General features: G+C 42.8%; 1 protein-coding gene across 4 annotated transcripts in view; it reads left to right on the top strand.

The window, feature by feature from the left end:
- COL4A5 (collagen type IV alpha 5 chain) overlaps positions 1-12,250 on the top strand; it is a 131,532-nt gene that overhangs the window by 43,088 nt on the left and 76,194 nt on the right. For all 4 annotated transcript variants that reach the window (XM_081897308.1, XM_081897307.1, XM_081897305.1 and 1 more), the window contains exons 2-3: positions 4,074-4,133; positions 11,182-11,271. In XM_081897308.1, coding sequence (XP_081753434.1) covers positions 4,074-4,133; positions 11,182-11,271 — 150 coding nt within the window. The remainder of the gene's footprint in view (positions 1-4,073; positions 4,134-11,181; positions 11,272-12,250) is intronic.

Below are 12,250 nucleotides of genomic sequence, written 5' to 3'. Positions count from 1 at the left end.
ATCTTTTATTCATGGCCTTTAGTAATTTTTATTTTATTTTTTTGCTGTTTTTTTCTGCTGGTCTCTTACGACTTCGCCTAATGTTTTATTTTAACTGGGAGTGGTTACATTTTTTCTGGCATTCTGACGAAATAATGATCTTAATGATCTTGTAATACAGTCGTCCCATGGTTTTCAAACAGCTTAGTTTTCGAACATTTTGGCTCCCGAATGCCGCAAACCCAAAAGTGACTGTTCCGGTTTGCGAACTATTTTTGGAAGCTAAATGTCTGACGGGGCTTCTGCGACTTCCGATTGGCTGCAGGAGCTGAAATGGATTACTAAATATCATTATTAGTTTTAAATTGTAATTTCATTGTAACTTTGTTTCATTTTAAATTGTATAGTTTTGTTGCTGCTGCTGCTGTACTCAATAACAAAATATACAACATTGTAGAAAAACAGTGTACAAGTTAAACACACACACATATGAAAATGAACTTGCCTGGAACCTAGGTCACTGAAGTTAAATGCTCAAAATTCTAGCTGCTGTGACATACCATCATTTGTTCTTGCCTCCCACCTCTTGATTTTTGAATAGAATATAACTTTACAGTGGTACCTCGGGTTAAGTACTTAATTCGTTCCAGAGGTCCGTTCTTAACCTGAAACTGTTCTTAACCTGAAGCACCACTTTAGTTAATGGGGCCTCCTGCTGCTGCCGCTCCACTGGAGCACTATTTCTGTTCTCATCCTGAAGCAAAGTTCTTAACCTGAGATACTATTTCTGGGTTAGCGGAGTCTGTAACCTGAAGCGTATGTAACCTGAAGCGTACGTAGCCTGAGGTACCACTGTACTTTTAGCTCTGGGTGCCAAAAGCATCAGAGAAGAGGAGAAAGTTATTCTTTCCCTCAGAACTGAACAGATTTGGCTTACCTGCATCTTCCGACTGAGAGCAAGGTGTGCCACCTATTGGCTGGCATTCTTATTGCGACAATTCCTGGCTAGGTGAAAAAGATACGGCTCTTGAGTCTGTGCAGAAATAAAGCAGCCAGTTTAATAAGTATAAAGAACTATCTGCATGAGTGGTGCAACAATGAAGGCAAGAACCTGCAAGAAATTGCTTCTTCCTTGTAATCAGGAAAATGTGAAATGTATGGGGACACATGTTAGGTTGGCTTAGTTGGTTTTAAAAGGCCTGTCTAATCAGGCAACAGATTTTTTTACAACACACACTTGTGTTGTTTTAGAAGAGGCATTTCCCATTGTGCATGTGAAAGAGAATAAAGAATTCCTCTTACAAGGTCTGCTGTGACATGTTCTCAAATGAAACAAAAGAAGTTGTTACACACTACTTTTTAGGTGGGCCTCACATAACAGTTCATATATATGGAACAATCACTGATTAGAACAAGCCATGATGACTTCAGAAGCCTGTGTAATAGTGTATGTATGTGTGTGTTCATATAAACATGTATGTTTACACATGCAGTGTCTCATCTTCAGTTCTCACGGTGCTTTTCAGAGTGCACAAGGATAGGCCTCTCCCCTGAGCAGCTTACAATAATTTTAAAAAAAGAGATTGATGCAGAGAAAATGGAGAAAGGGGGGACAAGTGTAAGCATGGAAACAATACGCAGTGGATTCAATTACAGATGCTTAGGCTTCACAGCAAGATGTGAGAATGAGAGGGTTATGCCAAAGGCCTCAAAGGAAAAGTGGGCTTTGAGGTGGGTTGGGTGTGAAGAAACGCCAGCACACAGGTGTCCTGGAAGGCAGTTCCAAGTACCGTATTTTTTGCTGTATAAGATGCACTTTTTCCCTCCTAAAAAGTAAGGGGAAATGTGCGTCTTATGGAGTGAATGCAGGCTGCGCAGCTATCGCTGAAGCCAGAACAGCAAGAGGGATCGCTGTGCAGTGAAAGCAGTGGGATAGCTGTGTGAAGCCTCTTCAAGGCAGCAAGAGGAATGCGTGGCTATCCCAGAAGCCAGAACAGCAAGAGGGATCGCTGCGCAGCAATCCCTCTTGCTGTTCTGACTTTGCTTCTCTGGAGTGGCACTGCGCAGAGAGGGAAAGCTGCGCAGCACCCCTTCAGCAAAGCGGGAGGAGAAATGGAGCCTCTTCCATTTCTCCTCCTGCTTTGCTGGAGAGGCGCTGTGCAGAGAGGGATTGCTGCACAGCGCCCCTCGTCTAATCCCCTTTTGAAGTCACCCAAGATAGTAGTTGTCACTCAGTCTTGTAGCAAGTTCTGTCTTTTAACCATACATTGTGCAAAGTTCTTTCTTTTGGCTGTCCTGATCTCCTACCTAGCAGCTTCCTTGGATGTGTGTGGGGTGGGGTGGGGTGGGGGGGTGATATAAGTATCTTCAAGGTTCAGGGTATCCTGATGAAAGCCTTTGGTTGTTTATTAAATAGTTTAGTACAACATTTGATTCAGAATATTTTTTTTCTTGTTTTCCTCCTCTAAAAGCTAGGTGCGTCTTATGGTCGGGTGCATCTTATTGGACGGAAAATACGTTGTATGGGGAGCAAGGGAGACTTGCTGTAGCTCATGGGTATGCAAACTAAGGACTGTGGGCCGGATGTGACCTAATCACCTTCTCAATTCGGCCCGCAGATGGACCAGGAGTCAGCGTGTTTTTACATGAGTGGAATTTGACCTTTTATTTAAAATGCATCTCTGGGTTATTTGTGCGGCCTGCCTGGTGTTTTTACATGAGTAGAATGTGTGCTTTTATTTAAAATGCATCTTATTTGTGGGGCACAGGAATTTGTTCACCCCCCCAAAAAAAATATAGTCTGGCCCCCCACAAGGTCTGAGGGACAGTGGACTGGCCTCCTGCTGAAAAAGTTTGCTGACCACTTCTATAGATGCTTGAAGTATCAGTTAGAGCTTTGGAAAGGGGAGGGTAGAAGAGTGAAGATGAACGGCAGGGCTGCGGGGAGAAGAGTTGGGGGGGCAAGGCGATGGAGGGCTCTGAAGGCAAGGTCAAGGAACATGTACTAGATTTGGGAATAGACAGGAAGCCAGTGTCTATTTAAGGAGGGGTGATTATTATGAAGGGAGGAGAATTATTTGGGAAACAGATTTCTGTGCAGATACGAGGGGACCCCGGTTGAGGCAGGGGAAGATCAGGGAGGCAGGGGGGGTGCTGTTGCTGTTTTAAGGTGTGGTTCAGTCACATCCCAGCACATCCGGGTTGCACAATGAAAGCTGATTTGGAGTTCTTGTGCAACAAACCTGCTTCCCCCAGGAGATCCGACTTCTTGAGATAAGGAAAGTGACTGGTAAAAGGCAGTGAGGAGTCTGGAAAAGCACTTGCTAAACGTTATGTACTGAAGTTCTCAACCTGGGCCAGCAGGGGGATACTGTAGATGGTTCAGGTCCACATATGCAAATAAGGGATCGAAAGTGACATTCAGTGATTGGATAGTTACAGAAAATGGTTACTGTTGCGTTCTAGTGGAGCTCTATATAAGCAGGCTGGCTGAACCCTTCAGTTCAGTTCTGTTCTGGCCTGTGAATAAACAAGAGCTGTTTGAAGAATCGCTGTGTCGTCTGATATGTTCACCCACAACTTAACATTAAATACTTCTTGCCTCCCTGCAAACAGAGTGAAAGCTCAATAAATGGGTCATTTAGAAGCACCCTTAGGGTGTGGGATGGCCTGGGCATGAATCAGAGTGTGTTCTTTTCTTTTTTTTAATCATTTTTATTAATTTTCCGATAAAAAAACATCCAATTAATATATCCAATGTTGTCTTGAGGGAAAAACTAGGGTTGGCTGTTGTTGCTTCTTCTTGGTTTTTTCTTTCTTTTTTTGAGAGGTTGTAAAGGGAGAAGCAAGGTGATCTGTATTTCTCCCCCTTTCAGGGTTGAGATTATTCTTAAAAGAATATGTGAGGTCAGTCCATTTAACTGATTAAAATTCACAAGTTGCACTCCCAATTCCCCCCGATTGATGAAGTGTGCTAACCTTAAACTGTGTTCATAAAACAAGCGATTGAAATTCCTCCTCATTAGCACATATTTGGTGGGGTGGGAAAGTTCTTTGCAAACGTTTAATGTTCTCTTTTTATTTCTCTTTTCTAGGCATGCCATGGATGTTCGTCAGGATCCAAATGCGACTGTAGCGGAACAAAAGGGGGAAAGGTGAGCAGGTGTGTGTGTGTGTGTGTGTGTGCAGGAGGAAACATATCTGGATCCTGAAGAGTTTTTACTCCACTGGACTAAAAGAATTTGACAAGCCGCACAGCAATGAAAACAATTTATATTCTGCTCTGTTTTCTCTAACAAAAAAATTATAACCATTTGTTTATAGAGAGTTTCTAATAAATGTGTTCAGATTTCAATGTTAGTAATTAAGATCGTTGTAAGAATTTAAATATTTGTAACCTGCCAGTTGGCTAAGTCTCAAAGGCAGATTGTTAAACATTCTATGATTTATACCTAAAAGCACATGGAATATATTTATAGGATATTTTATAATACATATAATCCATTAATTATTGCATACCTTACAAAAGAGGGAGATCAGGGAAAGCATTCCTTTCAGTACTTGGGTCCTACGATGAATGGAGCCTTGTGTACTGGTACTGATACCTTGAAATGAGTACATAAATTTCAAGATCACCGTAACTGGCTCTTCTTACTGCTCAAGCCAAGAACCTGGTTGTGGCATTTTTCACTAGATGCAGTTTCTGGGCCGTATTCAAGGGCAGCACTACATAAAGTGTGTTGCAGTAGTCTAGATGGGAGGCTATTCCTTTTTCAAAAAACAAGTTTATAAAATCTCAAGGTTGTATGCAGAGTTAATAAAAATGCAGGAATAAACCCATTTATTTATTATCATGAAAAAGAATTACACCACTTGATTGTAAAAAAAAAAAGCCCAACTACCTCAAAGCACTTTACAAAAGGGGGAAAAAACTGAGAAAAAATGGGCAACCCTACTTGAAAACATACCAAAGTTCAAATAACAAAACAGATTAAATCACCTCAACTTTCTATACATCTGCATAGGCTTGTCTAAACAGGAATGTTTGGGCAGGTGCCAAAATAGTACAGTGAAGGCGTCTGCTTGATCTCAATAAGCAGGGAGTTCCAAAGTTTGGGTGCTGCCACACTAAATGATCAAATGCAGAAACAAAACATTATGTACAAAACAGGAAAATATCCAACCTAAGGCAAATTTAAACCAACTGGTACTAAAAGTCAGATAAGGCCTGGGAATAAAAAAATGAGTTGTTTTTATTCAATTGTTCACAAGGACCCTAATTGACAGCTGGTTTGGTGCCTGCTTCAGTTCAGAGAGGAGAATGTTCCCAAGAGAACACAAGAGAACAGACTCTCCCCCAATTCTAATAGGGTACACTTTTAAAATCTGAGCATGCCCAAAGGACCATGAAGTCCAACTACTTCAGGAAACATATTTATTAATGCCAATTATATATCAGTCCCTAAGCATTTTTAGGAAACTGCTCATGGAGGAGAGAGCTACAGATGGCTCCTAGGCATGATGGCTCTGTTCTGCCTCCATGGCTGGATGAGCAGTGCTTCTGAATAGCAGGAGCTGGAAGCTGCAGGAGGGCAGAAGAGTGTTCTTGTGCACAGGTCCTGCACCTAGTTGGCTGCTGCGAGAACAGGATGCTGGACTAGTCCCCTGAGGAAGAACTGTAAGAAAACAACATGGCATTTTAAACTGGTATTAACAAACTCTTCTCCTGCTCCCATTAGATTCCAAGCTATTTTTTAAACTCTCTTAAATACTAAATAGTAGCAACACCAATAAGAGGAGTAGAAACAAGAAAGGCGCTAATTGGGGAAACCTCAAAACTTTCCAGATCACCTTTAGGAACATAGGAAGCTGATTGATTAAGGACATAGGTCCATCTAGCTCAGTATTGTCTACACAGACTGGTAGCTGTTGTCCACGATTTCAGGCAGGAGTTATTCCCTGGGGATTACCAGGGATTGAACCTGAGACCTTCTGCATGCAAAAACAGATGCTCTACTACAGAGCTCTGGTCCTTCCTCCTTGGCCTGATGCCTTGAGCCAATATGGAAGGAGTGAGGCGAACGTCTCTATGGAGGGACTTCTATACATTTGGAGTTCTACTGTTTTGGTAAGGGATGTGGGTGGTGCTGTGGGTTAAACCACAGAGCCTAGGACTTGCTGATCAGAAGGTTGGCAGTTCGAATCCCCGTGACGAGGCGAGCTCCCGTTGCTCAGTCCCCGCTCCTGCCAACCTAGCAATTTGAAAGCACATCAAAGTGCAAGTAGATAAATAGGTACAGCTGCAGTGGGAAGGTAAATGGTGTTTCCATGCGCTGCTCTGGTTCGCCAGAAGTGGCTTAGTCATGCTGGCTACATGAACTGGAAGCTGTACACCGGCTCCCTTGGCCAATAAAGCGAGATGAGCGCCGCAACCCCAGAGTCGATCACGACTGGACCTAATGGTCAGGGGTTCCTTTACCTTTACCTTTACTGTTTTGGTGCCACCATAAATAAAGCCCTGTCCTGTGTTGTCACTAGGGTGGCCATGTGTTACACTCTGCAGAGGGCAGTCCTCTGTTGGATTGATTCTTCTGTTTGAGGGATGGAGGAACCTGTAGCTTTCCAGATGTGGCTAGCAGAGCGTGCATTGATGTCTGTTAGCATATGGAGAGCCACAGTTCCCCACTGCTCTGCTGAATATGATTTAAGCTGGTTTTTGGTTTCTGCTTCACTTAAACATCACTTTAACACCCTCCAAGGCACCCTATTTCTATAATTTTAACTTTCTTTAAACTGTTTTTCAATATTGTGTTTTAATTGTTGTAACCCGCCCTGGATAAAATAAGTGGTTGTGCTTGTGAATGTAAATTTCCAATGGACTTGAAAAGCACAATTCAGTTTCTTTTGGTTCTCAAAACTTGCCACTGAGTTACGCTTTCAATGCCAAGCTGCGTTGGTGCAGTAAACATTTCCCCCAGTGAGTTGTTCGGGGTGCCTCACAGAAGCTACCCCAGGGGCCACGCCTATCTATCCAGGTGGCTCAATTGAATGAGATCATATTTTGGCAAATGTGCTTGCCAAAGGTTCATAGCATATGTATGTGCTAAGCCTAAGGCTTAGTCTTCTTGGCAAGAATACAAGGTTAAATGAGGTTGTGCTGCTAAAACTTCACTTTGTTTTTGTTTGTGTGCGGGTGCGCGTGCACACACACATACTTAAAAAGTACCATTATGAACTGAAATGATAGAGGGCCTTTTTTTATAAAAGAAAGAAAAAGAAAGAAAGATAAATGCTGTGTGGTTTGAACAAACAAGGAGGGCTATTTGCAGGAGGCAAAGGGTCAAGCTAGGCATGGATTCTGGTAGCAGATGCACCCAACTGCAACTTCAGAGAGGAGTACTGTAGCTGGATCAGGCCAGTGGCTGAATCAGGCCATCTTGTCCAGCATCCTGTTCTCACAGCGTCCAGCCAGATGTCCTAATGGGGAGCCTGCAAGCAGGACCCGAGTGCAATAGCAGACCACCACATTTGGGAGTCCCACCAATTCAGGGGGCTCCTTGCCTCTAGCATTCCCAACACAGCTAGTAGGAACAGATAGCCTTACCATACATGAATAGGTCTAGTCTTCCACCTCCCTTTCTTAAGACCATCCAAGTTGGGTTTTCATCAGGATTCCACATTGATATGGTTTGATGAAAATTGATAGAACTGTTTTTGAAGTAGTTATGGGGAAGCTTTGGCCCATCAGATGTTACTATGCCATGCTGTCTTAGATTTCATTTTTTTAAACCAACCTTCCTTCCTTCCAGCCAAAATCAGCATATCCTTCTGTATAGATAAAAATGAAAATGTAGTCAAGCTCTGCAGTTCTCATGGCCATGATAGGCAGCCATGCTAGCTGCAGCATAAGGAAACATCAGGCCAGCTATTCAACAGGGGGGCAAGAGTTCCCTGGGAAGAGAGATTGATGGTTATACCATTCTGAGAACTGTAGCTCTGTGAGGGAAATAGAGGGTCTCCTAAGAACCCTTAGCACTCTTCACAAACTGCAGCTCCCAGAATTCTTTAGGGGGAATTGTGACTGTCAAAGTGGTATAACAATGCTTTAGATGTATGGTGTGATTGTGGCCTATATCAATGGGTGACTGCGACAGTGATGCAGGACAAGGTATCTCACTCTGATGGCTTCCATTTGTGCTAATCAGTTTCCTCCTGTAGGACAAGTTCTTGGCGGGTTCTTCTTCTTCGGGTCATGAACTGTCATCCATCTCTTTTGTTCCAGATGCTTAGCATAGCTAATCCATGAGAACAATTCAGAAGCACACACTCTTTGTCGAGTATCTAAAACAAATAACGCCACATGTACACCTTTTGCTTCCCTAATCCCTGCGCAAATTGCAAGGGCTCCGATGCTGGAAAACATCTGCCTGACAAGAGGCTGCAGTTCCGTGTGCTGCTGAACAGTCCCACCTGCGCTATGTGAACATTAAAGGTCTTTGCCATGATTCAACCCTTTCCACTGTTTCCCAACATACACATTTCTCAAGGCAGATTCCATGCATATTAGGGCTGATCTGCACTTGCCTTCTACGAGGAGAAATTTCACTGTATGTTGGTCTCAGAAGGCAGGATTGCCCTTGCTGTGTCCACCAAAGGGAAACAGGCATTTTAAGAGCGTGAAATAGGTGGAATTCAGAGATAGCAATCTCACATTTTGAAATTCTTTCCTCCCACCAGGAAGTTTAAAAAGTGCTTCCACAAAATATTTATTTTCCCATAGCAGTGTTAGGGAACCATTTCATATCAGCCCTAGCCAGAATAGCCAATAGTCAGGGATGATGGGAGTTGTCATCCAAAAACATCTGAAGGGTCACTGCTTCCTCATCTCCATCCTATAACCACCCTTAGTTAAAAAACAAGCAAACCACAGTACAACCACTGCAGTTAACAACTGAAAGGAATTATGTAACTAGTTCTGTCTCTTAATACTGCAGGGCCTTAGCAGTGTTTGCCCCTCAGCAAGTGCTATTTAGAGATGTACTGCCTCTGGAACTGAGTAAGATGTGATTGTACTGTATGTTCAAGGAAAAGAAGAGAACTATAGTGCAACCAATTAGGAATCATCTTAGTGGTGATTATTTCAAACAGGCTGCGTGCTATTTCCTGAGGCTTAGAAAAGCTCCCAAGTCAGGCTGGCTTACTCTCCTGAGCACTTAGGACTCTGCAAACTGTTTCCTAGTGGCTGGGCCTGTCTTTGCCTTTTACCCCCTGTTGACCTTGCCACCACCTCACTACCTGCGTGCTAGGTACAGGGTGTGATAGTAGAATGCATGCCAAAGCTACATATTTAGTGCTTAGGACAAACAAACAATCCATACAAAAGTGAATGGAATGCTTGAGGACTTTCCTGGATTCAAGGTATTTGGGCCATGTTAAGATCAAACCTGGCAATGGATTAAAGTAGAAATAGCAGGCTCGCGGAGCTGTGCAAGATAATCCCTTCCAGGTATCACCTATTTCCTGTACTAATTAGCAGCTCACTATAGGGGAAATTCATATATTGGATGCAAGATTTGGTTGACCTTTTGGCCATGATGTAAAGAATTAGTTCAATGTGCCAAGGCTGACCCAGCTTTCAGAAGTGGATCACTAAGAACAAAAAACATAGAAAATCTTGGAGCACATTCCCCATGTGTCTTCATCAGGCCCTCTAAAGCAGGGATAGTTACTGCAGATAGTTAGTATTTTCTGGGGACAGTCCCAGATTTACAGAAGCCATCCTGGTTTCTGATTTGATCCTGGAATGTCCTGCTTTCCCTTAGGACATCCCAATTTTCATTAGAGAAATATTGGAGGGTATGGAGTTATCCAACCCCTGAGCCATCTGAAGGCAGCTCACTATAAGGAAGGTTTTAAAATGTTTATTATGTTTTTAATATTTTGGAAGCTGCCTAGAGTGGCTGGGGCAACCCAGTCAGATGGGTGGGGTATAAGTAGTAAGAATATTATTATTAAATAGGACATCCCTATTTTCATCGGAGAAATGTTGGAGGCTATGTTAATATAGTGCCCTCCCAGTGTTGTGGACAACAGCTCCCATACCCCATGACCCATTGACCTTCCTCGCTGGGTCTGATGAGAGTGAAAGTCCCTGATCTCTGGAGGGTGTCATGTTGGCAGTCTGTCCTCTAAAAGACTTACATTTGCCCGGAGCTTCCAGCAGGCTTGCTTGAGGGCTTCCCATCATCTTCTGGTTGACACATGCTGGTTGACACAACCAGCTGTCTGAGGAGACTGGGATGGGGCAGAAGGACCGTTCCACTGGCAGAGAAGAGAGCTGCTGGTGGGGCAGCATGTCCACACTAAAGGCCCACCTGCAAAAGGCTGTTAGGGGCTGAAACAGGACATTCCTGTTGGTGGTGGTCTTTGAATATACGAGATCCAAAGTTCCCTCATTCACCTAAGACACACATGGGTTGGGCCTCAACCTAAGCCAACATGGCATCAGTGGAAGGGAAATTGTTTTTTTTAAAACAAAAAAAAAAACAAGAACAACTTGGGGAAGAAAAAGTTGTAGCCATTTATAGTCTTGCACTCAGTGAGTTTGTATAATTCTCTTTAAAAGCCATTCAAGTTGGTAGTCATCACTATATCTGTCTGTCCTGAATCTTCCAATATTCAGCATCATTGGATGCCCATGAATTCTAGTGTTATGAGAAAAGGAGAAAAACTTTTCTCTCTTAGCTTTCTCCACACTGTGTTTAAATTTTGTATACATTGATCCTGTCCCCCATTAGTCACCTTTTTTTTTTTTTTTTGGTAAACTGAAAAGCCACAAATACTGTAACCTTTGCTGATTGGGCAGTTGCTCTATCATCTTGATTTCCTTTTTCTGAGCCTCTTCCTATAATACTTTTTTGGGAGGCGAGGGGAGGTGAGGCAACTAAAACTGAGCCAAATGAACCAAATGGATCCCATTTTGATGTTTGCTGGAATTCCTGATGCAGATTCAGCACACAGGAATTCGGCATGGTTAAACAAATGGCATTTCTTATAGCAAATGGGAAGAGTTTTTTGACGGAAAATACCAAGAGAAAACAATGATTCTACATACTATATAGTGAGAATTCTTAATTCCATTCATTTATTATTATTATTATTATTATTATTATTATTATTATTATTATTATTATTATTTTGCAGGGTGAGAGAGGCTTCCCAGGTTTAGAAGGACAACCAGGCTTACCTGGATTTCCTGGACCAGAAGGGCCAGCTGGGTCACGAGGCGAAAAAGTGAGTAGCTCAACAGAATGATGATGAATGCCTCATGTTGCCATGATCTATAAAATATCTAATATGGCTTCAGTAGTCCAGACATTTAGATAGTGTTCACTGCATCAGAGCAGGTGTTCCTTTTAACATCTCTCGTACATGTGGAACTGTTTCTGTGTTGGCCAAGAAACGCAAAGGTAAGGTAAGAAGAAGTTGAGTTATTGGACCAGCCAGCTGGTCTAGTTTTAGACTCTGAAATTAATCGTCTCACAGAGGATCTATTTAGATGGCAACATGTGGCATATATATGGATTTATATATTTATTTAAAGTCACCTATCCTAAGTCAAGGAAGATTGAATTAATAAGGGACAAGTTAGTGGGAGAAAGCTCTCTACCTGCCCCCCTGCCTTCAATAAATTCAGGAGCATTCTGCAAGCTGTCTCATCACTGGCCTGGAACAATTGCAGCAGCTCAATGATCTGGGACAGGCAGTCATGATTAAAGCCCCCATCCCACGCCCAAGTGCATCATCTAAATCTGCAAGGACTTTCTTCTAGGGTTTCAAGCAGTGGGCATTTAGTTGGGGAAAACGCAAATATGTTTCCTGAATTATCTGAAGAGCTGTTCACTCAGTTGTGAGAGTCTAGTGGTGGAAGTGTCTCCTTGGGCTTCAGTGGGTGAGATGCAGGCTCCAGTGTCAAGAGCTCCACATAGAAAGCACTGGGGCATGGAGCTATCTCCTTCTTGGGGGATACTGCTGCATGAGGACACTGTATCCCAGGATTCCAGGGCCATGACTAGTCTGATTTGATCACATAAAATAAAAATGTCCACATCACATCACTGGTACCTAAGAAGCCTCATCCTAAATTTACTTGAGGGACCACCTTATCCCTCATATACCCAGTACATCATTGGTTTCTGCAGGACAGCTTTTCTTCCACATCCCAAAAATGTCAGACACTTGTGCTGCAGTAACTTGGAGCAGAGCTTTCTGT

This window comes from Podarcis melisellensis (assembly GCF_964234715.1).
Source record: "Podarcis melisellensis genome assembly, chromosome: Z".
Classification (NCBI taxonomy): Eukaryota; Metazoa; Chordata; class Lepidosauria; order Squamata; family Lacertidae; genus Podarcis; species Podarcis melisellensis.
This window is presented reverse-complemented; position numbering and strand designations above follow the sequence as displayed.